The 15,737-nt window shown below is 41.0% G+C and overlaps 1 protein-coding gene across 21 annotated transcripts in view; it reads right to left on the minus strand.

The window, feature by feature from the left end:
- Positions 1-3,908: 3,908 nt before the first annotated feature.
- MCF2L (MCF.2 cell line derived transforming sequence like) overlaps positions 3,909-15,737 on the minus strand; it is a 161,612-nt gene continuing 149,783 nt past the window's right edge. For 8 of the 21 annotated variants that reach the window (XM_048077869.2, XM_048077866.2, XM_013197459.3 and 5 more), the window contains 10 exons: positions 14,374-14,452; positions 14,154-14,220; positions 12,747-12,865; positions 12,028-12,114; positions 11,113-11,172; positions 10,690-10,764; positions 7,263-7,393; positions 6,557-6,669; positions 6,334-6,437; positions 3,909-6,212 (listed from right to left, as the gene is read on the minus strand). In XM_048077869.2, the coding sequence (XP_047933826.2) occupies positions 6,118-6,212; positions 6,334-6,437; positions 6,557-6,669; positions 7,263-7,393; positions 10,690-10,764; positions 11,113-11,172; positions 12,028-12,114; positions 12,747-12,865; positions 14,154-14,220; positions 14,374-14,452 (930 nt within the window). In that variant the 3' untranslated portion in view covers positions 3,909-6,117. The remainder of the gene's footprint in view (positions 6,213-6,333; positions 6,438-6,556; positions 6,670-7,262; positions 7,394-10,689; positions 10,765-11,112; positions 11,173-12,027; positions 12,115-12,746; positions 12,866-14,153; positions 14,221-14,373; positions 14,453-15,737) is intronic. The other 13 variants (XM_066990516.1, XM_013197470.3, XM_048077870.2 and 10 more) reach the window with 11 other exon arrangements.

Genomic DNA, 15,737 nt, shown 5'->3' on the forward strand with positions numbered 1-15,737 from the left:
GCCAGCCAGCTTCACGTAGATCTCTGCTTATAGTGCTTTGGTTGAAGAAGAGCTCTTGACTTCAAGAAGAGCTCCCCTTCCTTATGGTCTGGGACCCCAGCTGGAGGAACAAATGTCAGGTCATTAGCTTGTTTTCCCCAGAAGATCCCTAGATCTCACTTTGTGGGTTTTTTTCTTGTGTGGTCTTGCTGTAGCTTATGAGAATTATCCTGGTATTCTGCTCAATAAATCTCCTTCCCAGTGGAGGCTTCAGCCTTGCCTTATATTTTCTGAGCAATTCCAAGGAAAATAATCCACTGTCCAATTAAAAGTAAATGTATATTAAAGCAAACTCACCCCATGACTGCTGCTAGAATCTGTTTGGGGACAGCTGTTCAGAAAATATGATTTAGGGCATTTTTTTAGTGTATGCTTTGGAAGTCCAAAGTTGCTTCATTTCCAAGTTCATATAAAAAATAAAATAAAAATAACAATAAAAAAAAAGAAAAATGTTAACAATGTGTAAAAATGTCTAAACCAGAAGCAGTAGCCTGGAAGACATGAATTGATGTCTTAGAACATACTGTTCTTTATTCTTGCCTTGGTTTATTTTGACATTTTTCAAAGAAAAACTCGTATGATTTTGCTATTTTTAGGTTGATATTTTGGGTTGAAGATAAGACACATATGGAAGCTACTGGGAACTGTGCAACTCAATCTGATCCATCAGGTCACTGATTATTTAAACATGAGTTTTCCTGTCAGCACTCAGTGACAATTTTTATTATTTTTTTTTTTTAAAAAGGAAAAAAAGAGATTTCTATTTCTGAAATACCATAAGACATCACTTGAGTGAGCTGACCAGGGAGTTTAGGTAAAAAGGGTTTAGGAACAAGCTAAAAATGGAAAATTCAGTCTAAATCTCCAATAACAGTTGTAACTTGCCATCATACACTTATCAGACTACTTACAAGAGATCCAAGCCTGTTATCAAGTTAATTATTTCCTGTTTCTGTTGTACTAAACTGTAAATACACAAATATTACGTGACTAAGCTTTAAAGCAAATGATTTGCTTTTTAGACCTCAAAAGAGAAATATTTCTTTCCAGTAGAAAATTACTTGCCTGTTTGACTGAGTTTTTTGCCCCTGTGCAGCAACTATGCTCATAGAGAAGGAGTAAAAAATGGGGAGGTAATATTTTTGAGGGTTTTTTTTTTTTTTTTTTGTGATCAGCTCTGAATACAGGTACTTAAAATTTTACTTTTTAATGTTGGTGTGGATTTTTTTTTCCCCACAAGGAAATGAAAGACATAGAAAAGGCTGTGCAAAATACATTTAAACTAGAGGTGGTGTGCCCAAAATCTATGTTCAGTGCTGCGTATCTCAGCTGGCAATAATTGAGATTAACTCTACTAGAGATATTCTCTTGGCTATTTCCTAAGACCATCACAGCCATACCAGTACCTCTAGTAAGTACATAGCCTTTTAAGCACAGCTGGGCCCCTTGCTGTCTTGGCAACTGATATGAAATAAATAAATCCAAACACCTGAAAGGTGATTCATTGATTCGTTTCAATTGGTTTTTCAAGGAGAATATTTCAGCACCGAAGGGGCTGACCTTAGTCAAAATCTCTCAGAACAGAAATGCAAGCCTCGATCCTTGATTTTCTACCACCATCTTTAGGCTGCAGCTGGTACAGGCAGCAGCGGTCGCGATGGTCCTCAGGAGAGATGCAACTACACCTACAAGCATACTTTAGCACATCATTTCTTCTTGCATATAGGTCTAGTAGTGTCATATAGGCCTCTACAGGGACTTAATGTCACGGGGCATTTTGGCCTGTCGCCACAGGGCTCAGAGCCATGTACAGAGAAGTTGGGAGAGCTCCTCATGGGTTTCCTTTGCCCGGGCCATGACTTGGCCTCTTGTGCTGAAAAGCTGAGGGGCCTCATCTTCATCCAATCTCATGTAGGTTGGATGAGGAAATGCTGCCAGTTTGTCTCACAGCCTGTGTTTTATGTACGTCACGCTCCTTTTTTAGTCAAGGACTTGTCTATGCATAACACTACCCTCAAATTTTCTAAGAAAAGACAAGCTTTGGGTGAGGAGGCTTCGCTGTGAATACTCTTTGGAGCCCATCAGTACTGGGGAGCGTGCTTATTTATACATGACAAGGTATTTAGAGCTAACCCTGTGCAACAGAGCGTGGGCAGGCGAGGAGGGGAAGGGGTGCTCAAACAACTGTGACGCCTTATGCTCAGCAGAGCCCCCCCCCAGAATGTCTTTGCCTCATGCACTCCCTACCCCTGCCCCACTGTCATTTGGGGCTGTCCCTGATGGGGACCTGGCACAGCCACAGGAGTGAGCACAGGCACCTCTGCTCATGGAGAGGAAAGGTTTGTCAGTTCTGGGAGCTGATCCAGCCAAAAACTGCCTGGGAAAGGGCGGGCAGAAGCACAGAAGACAAAGACCCCTGAGCACGAGCCAGGTAAGGGGGCTCTGAAGTCTCCCCAAAGATCTCACCGTTATTTTAGTAGCTGTTACTGAAGATAAACAGTAGCTATTGCTAATTGTGGCCATCGTTGCTTAAACATTACCTACATTACCTATTTACCTCCTTTCAAACAAAAGCTCAGATAAGCTATTTCACTATCTAAGCATCTTATTTTGATCATGCTGTATCTAGACACAGTTTAACTCTTAAGGGACAGTTCTATAACTGCATCCTAAATTAAGGGTTTGGATTGGGGTAGCTCCCTCATACCAGGTTGATCTGGCATTCACCCACTCTAACCCACTGAGACTGCTAATTCTGGTGACTTGTGTGGATACTCAGAACTGTACACTGCAGTTCATAATAGTCACCAGATGATACAGAAGTAGAGTGGAAATTTAGACCATAATTAATTTCCATCAGTTCTCTAAAGATGACAAAGTCCTCCATTTTGCTCACTGACATCTGTGCAGAACAGAAAAAGGGTTTTGAATTCCAGCTAGACAGCTGGTTCTCCATCTAGGAAAGACTGTGCTCCAACTTTGAGCTGGTTATTTAGGATATAAGAAATCCAGGATGAGCCTATAGTGTTTGTAATAGGAAATAATCATCAGAATTAAAAAGAAATCTCTACTTCCTAGGCTTTTTATATAGAAAACTCTACTTTCCACAAAGGTAAATCTGGTCACAGTGACAACTGTAATGTGGTTGTGCTCAGGAATGCTAGACTTCCTGCTTGGCTACAGACATGGCTGTTACACTGATAAAAGTAAATGAAAGCAATCAGATCCCAGTGATAACTTGGCTGGATAGTGTAACTGGACACAGCCACCAACTCATCCCAAATCACTCCAGTTCAGGGTGAAATTCATCTCTTACCACGGCATATAATGGTCCTTAAAGCCATTAATCCATGAATGTACAAACATAATCCTCTTCATATGCTGCAAGGGTGAATTTGGTTTCTTGTTTCTCACCCAGCTGGGGCCATGGCCAGACACAGACCTCCAGTATATTCCACTAAATCCACACGATCAAGAGGAGGGTGTGTGCAGGAGGAGAGGAACAACAGGATACACAGCTAGTTTAGGGAGAATCCAGCCATGATATGACTCCTTTCAAAAATGGGAGGAGGGTGTGGGGGGAAAATCAAGTTGGTAACGGTTGTAATTTTTTAATCCTCAACCTCCTGATATCCTTTAATTCCCCAGTTCCAAATAAGTGTGGCAGAACCACCAGGATAAAATGGTGTTTCTGAGATGGTCCAGAATGAGCAGGCAAAAGATTTGGAGACAGACCTGCCAAGTACCTCACATTTGAGGCTTGTTACAGCTAGACAAACCTGCTTTTCTGTTCAAAATCCAGTCTGTTTTTATATGATACCCATAAGCAGCTTTTAAGACCATGAGACAAAAATAAAACACAGAGCATGTCTATATAAAGGCATTCAGCAAGAAGTGCTGAAATTTATTCAAATTTTCATAATTACAATAGAGACCTCTGACTTTGAACCTCTAAATCACAACAGCAGTAAAAAAAAAAAAGGAAACGGTGAAATGGGTTGTATTAAAGTGCAATGATGTGGAGGAAACCATTGAAATAACACAAATGAGGCCGCAGTGAGAAATGAAAGGACAGTCTTATCCTAGCAATGACAGCAATATATAAGTAAATTATGTTACAGAATGTACAAAATAACTTACACAGATGAAGATAAGCTGAATCTCATGCCGCCATTTCATTGTTAAATACCAGACTAAATATTCCTGGTCTGCACAGTATTATGTGGGATAATTAAAAAAAAGATCAGAGGATTTCTGTGTTGGAAAAGACGCCTGAAGTAAAACCCTGACCCGCCTTTATATTGCAGTATTGCAAGAAACCTAAGTATTGATGAATTGTAAAGTGACACATTCAGCAGCATGAAGACTATAAATACATCCTTTACATTGATACATTATATCTACACATATACATATCTACACGCACATATATATACACACACACGCACATATGTATCTGCATAAATGTGTGGGTGTGTATATATATACACACACGTTTCAATTTGTACTGACCACAGTCAGCTACCTTTTTGATTTTGTCTGGGGAAAGGTTGCTTTTGGAACTGAGGACCAAGATCATTCTTTCGAGTATTTCTCCTTTAAGTTTCCCAAGCTACAGCCTCTGAAGTCTAAATTTCTGGCATAAAGATAGACTTCAGGGCTCAGCCATCAGAGGGTTGGATAATTAACAGCAATTCCCATTGACATAATTTGGTTTGCTTAGTGCTTCTGAAAAATTATGCTCTTAATGACCATGGTATTTTTAACTAATATTACATACAAATTGGGTAAAAGCCTATTTTCATACAAGTAAAAACATTATAAATATGTAAAGGAATCAATACATTATTCCATCCATGCATACAATTTTGTACTGTTTATAAGGACGAAGTGCAAAGAACATCTCACAAGGTAAAAATTTATAACAGTGGCTTACATCATGCCTTGAAAAATAGCAAGTTTAGCATTATCCTTCCTTTAAAAAAAAAATAAAATATTTGACTACAGGACAAATCTGACTCTAATGAAGATTTTTTTTTCCTCCCTGTGCTCCCCCTGACCGAAAAATTATGTCATTTTTGTCTCTTTGAATAAATTTACAACATACTTCATTGACTAAAAATGTGTGGCTTCTTGACCTCTTAAGCTTTTCTGGAGAAAGGCTCTAGATCCGTAGGGAAGCCACAATAGTTTCCTTTGCCTATAACTGCGTGCTAATTAGAACTGAAGGTAACTGTGCAATTATAGTTTAATAAGAAACCATCTAGTGAATAAGAATGTTTGTGTGTCATTGTGCACCCGCATAAGGAGAAAGATAGTACTAAATTGCCAAGGCTACGTAAACAGTGAAATTGGTAAAGAGTTTGGTTGTGAGGCCAAAATGTCTCAGAAAAGCTATTTCATTGCATGTGTTATCAAAAGGTTGGAAAGGATAAAATAGTATTTTCTTTTGATGATGTGGTCAGAGAATTAGTCATCTCTGCATCCCAATCTCTAGGGCACAGAAGAGTATCCTAAAGACCCAAGAGAAGAGAAATGGCTGGACCAAACTTACTTCCTCATTCCTGTAAAAGTGCCCTTCACTGCACTGAATGAGGTACATCCATGGAGAAAGGGTATTTTGGGGGAGAGAAAATTTAAAATCTGATTTATTTTTGGCACACCTATCCTGTACAGTGACTACTATGTTATTAGTTTACAATAAGGATTTAGCACTGAACACATTTTGTTTGCTCACTTTCAGATTCTGTATGTTACGAAAAGTACAGTTCTGCAGAAACCTGATTGTATATCAATGGGAAAAATGTGTTTTATGCTAGCACCTCTGTGGCTCCAAAATTCAGAGCAGAAGCCTCTACGATACCCTATTTCAAATCACTTAGTTTTTCTTTACAGCTTCACATTCCATGCACTTTTCATTGTGATCTTCTGTGAGAATCTCTGAAAATCACCAGACAAAATACTCAAAGCCAGCAACACAGAACAGGTGGTCCTTCATTTGAGTCCAATGTCCAAAAATTCCACACAAGATGGCAAACTCCAGTTTACCTTCCATGGAGGTGGGGTGAAAATTCGATCTTAGCCCTTAATGTCCGAGAAGCTGGTGCTGCTGGCATTGCAGCTATCACTGCAACTTGATGATGTGCTCAAAGTGCTGGAGGCAGTGCCTGATTCTGGGAAAGGGAAAGGAGAGGAAAAGAAAAACACAAGAAAATACAATATGGTTGTTTTTCACAAGTTTCTTTCATAACAGAAATCTTCAGATAGACAATCATCACATTTATAATAGCTTACCAGAGCTGCTTAAAGATTGAGCTGATTTTGAATTGCCTATGAGCATCAGCAGATTGCTTGCTGGGATCCAACCTTCTCTACCAGTGCTCAGGTTCTTTACATACCTATAAAAAGAAAAAATAGTCAGATTGCTTCATTTACCGCTTTTGAACGTCTTGCCCTAAACATTTGCCTTCTAAACGCAGTTCCACGTATAAAAGTTTCCAAACACAGATCTGCGTACCAAAGTCCATCCTCCCCTTCACGAATCAGTTGAACTAGATCTCCACTTTTCACTGTAAATTCTTCAGAAATTCCTCTTTCATAATCAGTCACAACTGTGTATTTACCAGGAGTCTAAATGCACACAGGGAAAAACACAAACAAATTACTTCTCAAGTACTTTAAAGTGTGTTGCAGCTTTTGTTATGAAAATTAAAGCACTCTTCCCTTCTTTCTCATGCACATACATGTTGAAGACAGTGTAAATATGCATACTGAGAGGCAGTATAACTTTGCCGTTTAATTCCATGCAAATTCAGTGTATGAATTCTCACCCCCTGAAAAGCACTCTGTGAAATGTTTCCATTACTACAATTCAAATCTCTACAAAAAAAAATCACAAGGGAAAACAAAAAAACAAATCACACAAAAAACTGGGAACTAGTGACACGATGTATGTGACACAGTAGCTGAGCATGTCATGGCTTGACTTCTGTACTACAGCATAAGCATTCGCAGTCTTGCTGGTCTGCAGGTACACCTTCCCCAGGTACAAACAAAAGTCTGATTTAAGAAAACAGTATATTTTTCATTGCCTCAGGAGTTTTACCCAGCTGAGGATTTCAAGGCAGATACTTTCTGTCTCCAGCAAGCTTCAAAAGCATTCCTACACACTGTCACTCAACAGTAGCGTTTGCTTAGCCCAACAGGAAAGCATTTCTGGTTACCAGCTTCATTTCGTTTCCCGCTCCTCCTCCTCCTTCTTCCTCTGCATCCGATGAATTCAGTGGATCTTCAGCACTAGACCAACCATCATTTTCTTCAGATGCATCAAGAGAATGAGACGTTTTAGCCCAGCCTTTGTGGACAAACAGCCAACAGTTAACTTTGCAACAGCGTGCCACTGACTGGGAGGAATGTTCTTCCCCCGAAAGCCACTTAAGTGATCAGCACAAAAGGAGGAAAACTTTAGACAGGGAAGTTATTACAGCCACAAAGTGAAATTCAAAGCTAGCAAAAGGTGGCCCATTTCCATCAAAGTGGATTTGTGGCAACGCACAGCAGTGAATTTGGCCGTTTGTATTTATGTAGATGGAAAGAAAGCAAATTCCCAACTTAAAAAGAACCTATTTCTGCCTTACACGAAGTTGAACAATGTGTAGATACTTTCTTTTGGGAGAGGGTAGAGGATGGGAATGTGCACTTTATGGGAAGAGGATAGACACACATGGTTGTCACCCAAAGCAACCAGCTTGTTGGAACGAGGGATGGATGGACATTGTCTCATTCAAAATACTGAGCAATTAACAGCTGTCTAAAAATTCAACAGGAGCTACAGGCACCTCATACTTTATCTGATGATGCAGCTTATTATTTAAGGGTATCCAGGCTGACACAAGGGTACTTAATCACACCAAATTATCTTTGTGTTAAGTCATTGCACCAAATACCGCAAGAACAACCTCCTGCCTGTCACTTATTGCCAAGTGTTCCTTTTTCTCTCTGTGTGAAGCATTTCATTTATTTATAAGGCTGGACCATATCCAGAGAGCACAATATCCTTTTCCAAATAAAACTACAGTAAGCTTTACTAGCAGGATGCTTTTCACTGAGGCCAGCAACTGCTAGTGCATGTGCTGAGCTTACAATGAAAAAGTCAAAATAACAAGGACAAATAAACAGTTCCAAGTAACATTTTGGTTCAAGCCAAATTGTAACAATACAAAACTCAATGAAAGACAAAGGAAAAACAAACATCCCAACTTCTAGGTAATTATCAGTTAAACTGAGTAAGCATCAGCATTTTGGCTCTTCACTGCTGCTGAGGTAGGTTACATTTGCTGCCTGGCTGGTCACGCCAGTGCATTAAGAAAAAAAAGAAAACCACAACCAGGAGCATTGTCAGAGTAAAACCAAAGCAATCTAAGACATCACACTCAGAGCACACCAAACCAAGCGGGTCTTTTACCTCGCCTGCACTGCTGGATGACCTGCACGAGGTTAGAAGTACTGACCCATTTGGCCCTGTCCAGGGTTAAGAATGAAATCTGTGAAGAAACTGAGTAATAAATTCCTGCTGTATTCCATGCAAATTTCACTGGAAGCACACATCTAGTAGGCCCATGGGACACAGCTAAAAGCCTGTGGGTTATTTCCAAGTTAAGGACAATGCAACAGAAGAAAACTTGGTTTCTTCTAATTGTTCCAAGCTCTCATTAGAAACAGAACCAAAAAGTTGCACAAAAGAAAAAGAAAGTGACATCATTGTAATTGCTCTTCCCACAGCATCACATTCGCTGGTCTGCTCATCTGGAACATTTTGGGTAGCAGCTCCCTTGCCTTTCTTTTCACATATTGTGCTAACGGAGGTAGGAGCAGACCTGCCTGATCCTGCCATAGCAGCAGTACGCCTATTCCTCATACAAGCTGGCACTCTAACAAGCCTATCATCTGTGGAGAAAAGTAGTCACTATGGTCACATAACTAACCAAAAGCTCTGAGTTTATGCATGCTATTTTGATGTGTACATGTGTATTCTGCATGATGTGACTACATCAGAGCTCCCTATAAAGGCAGAGCATGCAAGGAAATGGCAGAGACCTAAGAAAAGACGATGCAGAAATGAGCAAGCTTAGATTCGACGGTGCCAGGAAAACTCAGAATTCATAAATTGCTTCTCTTCAGAAACAGGCCCGCAGGTTTCTCTACAAAGACAGGATCAATCTGCAAGATATGATTCTGTCACTACTTCGTTTTCCTTGGGCTCACTGGGGTTCAAGTAGGAGGGTTGCAATCATGAAAGGAAACAAGTGGGGGCAGTGTGTTGTGCACTGAGAAGCTGTGACCATCATCTGGTGCAGCTTCATCCTGAAATGGCTGAGCTCACCACACATTTATCCCTCTGAGTTGGTGAAGGAGAAAAAGCGTCTGTCAAAAAAGAGATCAGAAGGTGCAAGACAGAAGGAGGGAGTTATCAGATGTTTTAAATTTGTTTACTTGGTTTTCGTTGTTTCTTAAAGTGAGAGGCTGCTGGACAGGACAGCAATTCAGAAGCGTGTCCAGAGGACTCAAAAGTTTTAATGTAAATTAGCAATGATTCAGGAGTTTCCGCGGTACTCGCGGATCTCACGTGCAGAAAATTAACACTGTAATTCCCATATCCACACTTGTGGAGTTTCTGCACAAGTCTGGCCTAGGATTACATTGCCTGCTGCTCAGACAGGGTCAGTGGCATTGCACAGAGTTTCCCCAGCACAGCAGCAGAACCAGCATCATCTCCACAGGTGAGACAAACACAAAGGCTGCGGAAACCTGGAGAAGGGGACAGTGGGAGGGCTTGAAATAGCTTAATCTTTAGGATTATATTTTCTAAAAGAGATAGATGGTCACATGAAAAGAGAGCCAGGAAGAGAAGGACTGTTTTCCTTGGACTCCAGTTAATGAATCTCAGGGATTTGTACTTAAGCCTTTGCCAACAGCCTTGCTAGTGAGAAATGGGTCATTTAACAGAAATGTTTTATTCATTGCTTCGCTGTGGGTTGGGAGGACAGGAGGCAAACTGCTACTAGGGGGTCGGTTAAAGCATCGTAGGTTAACAGGGTAGTGAAAATCACCTACTGTCAACCAGAAAAAATTGAACAAGACTGACTAATAAATGCAAACCGAAAATGGAGTAAGGCAATGTACATTCCACAGGACAGTGATGATCCTCACTCTAATTACACTACATGACTTTCCTTCCCCCTGCTTTTTTTTTCCCCTTTTTTTTTTAGAAGTTAAAACCTCTCTACAAGGAGCACAGTGGGAAAAGGATGCTAACTGGAAAACCCATGCATCTCATAGCAACTGGATGCCACTGCAGTTCCATTAACACCCAGCTCCTGGTTGTTTCTTCAGCAGAAGATCACTTTCCCACCACCTCGTCCTAAAAACCAAAGTTATCCATACGCTACTTTACTTGAGGCCAAGGTAAAACTTTGACAAGTTGTGCTATCAAAACCAGCGTATACAGAAGCTGCTGGACCCCTTTGGAAAAACACAGCAGATACCAATACTGCTGCACACGTCATCATCATACAGGTAATCCCCAGTGCTCTGATGGAACACCAGGGATGGGTGGGTATTTGGGGAGTACAAGATGCGGTAACACTCTACCTCTTAAACCAAAAGGAGTTGGATCACTCACTACTTCATGCCGTTTAGGTTTTTTGTCAGGACTGGTAGGAGAAGCTGCAGGAGGATGAATAGGCAAAAAACACAGAAGAGTGATATTGAAGAACTGGAAAAAAGAGAATTGGTGGATTGCATGCTAAATACCTTTGAGTTTATACTGGAAAACAAATGGATTTTTGTGATCGCTCTAGTTTTAGCTGTCATTGGTTAATTACAGCAGGAGAAGGTAATTAGTCATGTACAGTTTAAGATGATTTGACAAATTTATTTTCTGGTTATAGATGAAAGTATACGTAAACTTTTCAAAACGAACTAGACATCAAATGAATAGAATTAATTTCAATTTTAGACAAACATTACCAAATAAACAATCATTTTAAAATAAATCTAGTTCTACAGCAATACCTGGTCCTGTAAGAAGGATCATTGGCAATGTCTGGCTTTTAGCAGTAGGAGATGGAGTTTCTGTCAAGGCAAGCATGGGATATTAGTGCTCACCTCATTGGTACCAGATACACAACCCTAGAACCTCTCCAGAAAGAACTCAAAGGTAATCAAGTTTTGAAAAGGCATTCTAAAGAGATGCTTGGAAAAAAAAAAAAAAGGCATGCTCTTGAACAAGTGGCATCATCTTAGTGCAATTCAGACTGTTCAAAGATAGCTGTTCAAAGCAAGAAGTGAATGTACCAGTGCAATTACTTGGCAGGAGGAAGCAAGAAATATCTCAGAGCCCTATGTTTTAGGAAAAAAAAAAGAATAAAGACCATTTCTGGAAGCATAAAGAAGTTCTTCTTTACTTTTGTAGCATTTTGTATCTAGCAAAACACATTCTGCTGTAGTCATGCTTTAGGAGTTCTGTTCAGAAGGGAAGTTAACAGAAATACTCTAGCAAAACCTTGATTCCTTCTTGCCAAGTACAGGTACATTTGGGGCAGATCCACTGAAGCTAGAAGCAGACCAGGCATTTGATCTGAAGGTAACTGCCTCTAGGTTTTCTACAGGAAGAGGGCACTATAAACTCCTTCTTAGGCTCCAGTAGTGAGACCAGAAGCATTGGAAACTGCACTCCTTCCCTCACATGTCCAACAGCTCTCCATTTTTCCAGGCTGCATCTCCCTCTCCCACAGTGGAGACAGTGTCTCTCAAAAAAATCTCCCTGTCATGGTCTGTGATGCAGAAACCTAGCCTGAACAAGCTAATACATACATTGAAAAAGTATACATGGACCTCTTACACTACACACAAAGTGATGTTCCAGTTACAACCTTAAATACAAAACAATCTAGCTTTTTCTTTTTTATTATTATTATTTTTAATTACCTTTCTGACTTTTGAGGTTAGTAAAGCCCTGCAGCGTAAAGCGCTTTTTTGACAGTACAGAGCATTCAGAGGTAGAGCTAGTGTCATCTACAAAGGAAAAGAGACACACAGAAAGAAAGGGGAGAAGGCCAAGAAAAGGTCAAGGCAAAAAATCATTCACAGCCCTGCCAGGGAACTAGCACTTCAGGATGAGAAAGGCAAAACTGAAAGTCCAAGTACAACAAAAGAACCCAAGGGGCACGTTGTTCTTACTTGTACAGGGGTTTGTAGTACCACTAGTTCAGTAAATAACCTCAGTTATGTAAAGCAGCGTTCAAGAGAATACTCTTCAGAACAGGTAAAGCCAAGGAATTTATCCAGAAGACAACTAAGGAGCCAGGCAACTCTAAGAGATCTACTACAGTCTAAATAACCCATAGATCCTCCCACCTCCTTTTGTCTCTCCTTCACTAGGGAGGCTTTGGGCCTGTCCACAGCACACAGAGGAACACAAAAAACCCCCAGGTAAGGGCAGATTGGACTGGCATGTTCACGCTGCTTGTGCAGCACTTTGTGGGTGGGCTACCTTAGGGCTACCGCAGCAAAGTCCTGCTCCTTCAGGTATAACGTTGCTTTTGCCTCTATTACCATGGCTACTGTGCTGGTGGATCTGCCTGTGCACCTGCAGCGCGAGCATGCTCTTCACAGCTAAAGATCACAATACATACGTGTAAACTCACCTTTGCTTTTCTCGGGGTACTTTGGTGCTACTGTGGTGACATAACCTTCTAGACTTGTGAGGTCAGCTTTTCTCTCCTCCATTTTTTTTGTGTTTCTGATGTTGTTCCTTGAAGGACTGCTTATTGGAAGAAAATGAAGACAAATCAGTCCATCTCCAGCAAATGGATCTGAACAAGGGTGATGACCTTGTGTCACAGATTGCCTTTTACATGCAGATATAAAGGCTGAGAACCATTTCTTAGCTGCTTCTCAGTTCATAGCTTCTAGAGTTGAAGCTATGCACACTGGTGACTCTGCGTAGAAAGACCATGAGCATATATACAGGAGAAAAGCTCCCCTTTTGACTGCAAGCACATACTATGGCAATGGAAGCTACGGAAAAGGCCGCTGCTCAGTACAACTTCCACTCACTCTTAACTATAGACATATTCTGTGATGACAGTTTCCTCCTGAATATGCTAAGGAGAGGGGGAAAAAAAACAGAAAAGGAAAAAAAACTCTGCCTTTTAGAAGCTCTTAATTCAGGAAACAGACAAGGAATAACAAAGACAATATGCTGAATCTTGCAGCTGGATTCCCATTACACCTCAGATTGGGAATGAAAGGGAGAGAGATTCCATGAATACTACGTATCTGGGAAATGTTCTGTAAGTGGTAAGTATTTGCATGAAGCATGAGGGCAGAGCACTACTGATACATATTTGAGCATACACCGCATGGGAATGACTGAACATATGAGTATATGGGCTTATGGGTAAAACCCATACGTACACACATGCACATAATGGCATAAGGGAAAAAAAAGTGAGTAGCAGAGGTCAAATAAGGGCAGAATGGTAGGAGAGAGCAAAAGACCACACTTATGTAGTTTGGTATAGTGAAGGACAAAACAGAAAAATTTAAGAAGCTTGACTCCAAACTTGAGACACTGGGGGAATGAACACATCACTTAGTAAGAAAGTGAAAGGAGAGGAAAAAAATAAAAAAAAAAAGAAAGAAACAGAAAAGAATGCCCCTGCAAAGGACGAAAAGAATAACAGCATGAAGATGATGAGAGAAAAGAAAGAACGAAGAAAAAGGCTGCTTCACATAGCTACATAACTCTCTTACCTGGGGTGTAAAGTCTATAATTAGCTGTTCAACAAAGAGAACTATAATACCATCAGAATTTTGGCTGGAATAGAAAATTACATATCTATAAAACCTGTGCCACTGTTGCTGTCCAGAACTACGAGTTCTGGAGATGTATAAACCCCAAGCTTTATAGCTTTACATTAGAAAGAGACCTAAAAAATTCTAAGATGTAAGGGTCAGTATTAAGGGACAGGAGTAATAAAGAACTATAAAGTGAATGTGTTAGTATATTTGCAAAACAAGTAGACTGATTTGACAACAAACTTACTTACCTTGTACAAGATGATGCTGGTAGAGGTAAACTCTGTGTGTGTTCAAGTGTCCTGTGCTGACTAGCTTCTGTAATGGAGAAAAGAAAAAGAACCATTAAACTGATTTGTGTTCTAAGCTTTTCACTTTTACAGTCCTACACAGTGAACAGAGTAGGTTTTGAAGTTCAAAGAGAAAAGAGATGAAAAATATATATGTGTGTATATATCCAAAATATTTTACCTCTGCATGCCTGCAGTTGACTCGTCAGCACTTTTCTTATTTCATTTACCCAAGTAGCTTTTACTTCAGGAGTTGGTGCCTACCCAAAAATAAATACAATCAGCCATCAAGCAGAGAATACTTCTTACACAAAGAACTTCAAGCCAAAGCACGGTCTTAGAGGAACCCTTCAAGAGGGACAGCTAGACCCTCTACACAGCTAGTCCCTCAGTGAACAGAAACTACTGTAAGAATTTGAACACACTGAGGGAGAAGACTGTGCAAATGCTACAGTCTTACCCTGGCTCCCTTGCACATGGAAAATAGGGAGGTGATTGGTGACAACCAACATGGCTTCACTAAGGGCAGACTGTGCCTGACAAATCTGGTGGCCTTCTACAACAGGGTTACGGTATTGATGGATAGGGGAAGAGCAACTGACGTCATCTACCTGGACTTGTGCAAAGCATTTGACACTGCACGCCATGATATCCTCATCTCTAAATTGTAAAGACATGGATTTAATGGATGGACCACTTGGTGGGTAAGGAAGTGGTTGGATCGTCACAAAGAATTGGCTCAATGTCCAAGTGGAGATCAGTAACAAGTGGTGTTCATCAGGTGTCAGTACTGGGATTGGAGTTCAACATCTTTGTCAGCAACATGGACAGTGGGATTGACCGCACCTCCAGCAAATTTGCCAAAGACACCAAGCTGTGTGGTGCGGTCAGCACGCTGGAGGGAAGGGATGCCATCCAGAGGGACCTGGACAGGCTTGAGAGGTGGGCCTGTGCAAACCTCATGAAGTTCAACAAGGCCAAGTGTAAGGTCCTGCATCTGGGACGGGCCAATCTTAAGCACACATACAGGCCTAGCCGGCAATGGATTGAGAGCAGCCCTGAGGAGAAGGACCCGGGGGTGCTGACATAAGCTGGCAATATGCACTTGCAGCCCTGAAAACTAACCACATTGGGCTGCATCCAAAGAAGCATGGCCAGCAGGCTGAGGGAGGTGATTCTCCCCCTCTACTCTGCTCTCATGAGACCCCACCTGGAGTGCTGCGTTCAGCTTTGGGGTCCCCAGCACAAGAAGGACACGGGTGTATTAGAACAATTCCACAGAAGGCCACGGGGATGATCAAAGGGCTTGAGCACTTCTCCTGTGTGGACAGTCTAAGGCAGTTGGGGTTGCTCAGCCTGGAGAAGAGAAGGCTCCAGGGAGACCTTATAGCTGCCTTCTAGTACCTAAAAGGGGCCTACAAGAAAGCTGGGGAGGGACTCTTTGTCAGGGAGTGTAGCGACAGGACAAGGAGTAACGGTTTTAAACTAAAAGAGGGGAGATTTAGATTACATATTAGGAAGAAATTGTTCACCAAGAGGGTGGTG

Source organism: Anser cygnoides, chromosome 1, assembly GCF_040182565.1.
Source record: "Anser cygnoides isolate HZ-2024a breed goose chromosome 1, Taihu_goose_T2T_genome, whole genome shotgun sequence".
NCBI classification, from domain to species: domain Eukaryota; kingdom Metazoa; phylum Chordata; class Aves; order Anseriformes; family Anatidae; genus Anser; species Anser cygnoides.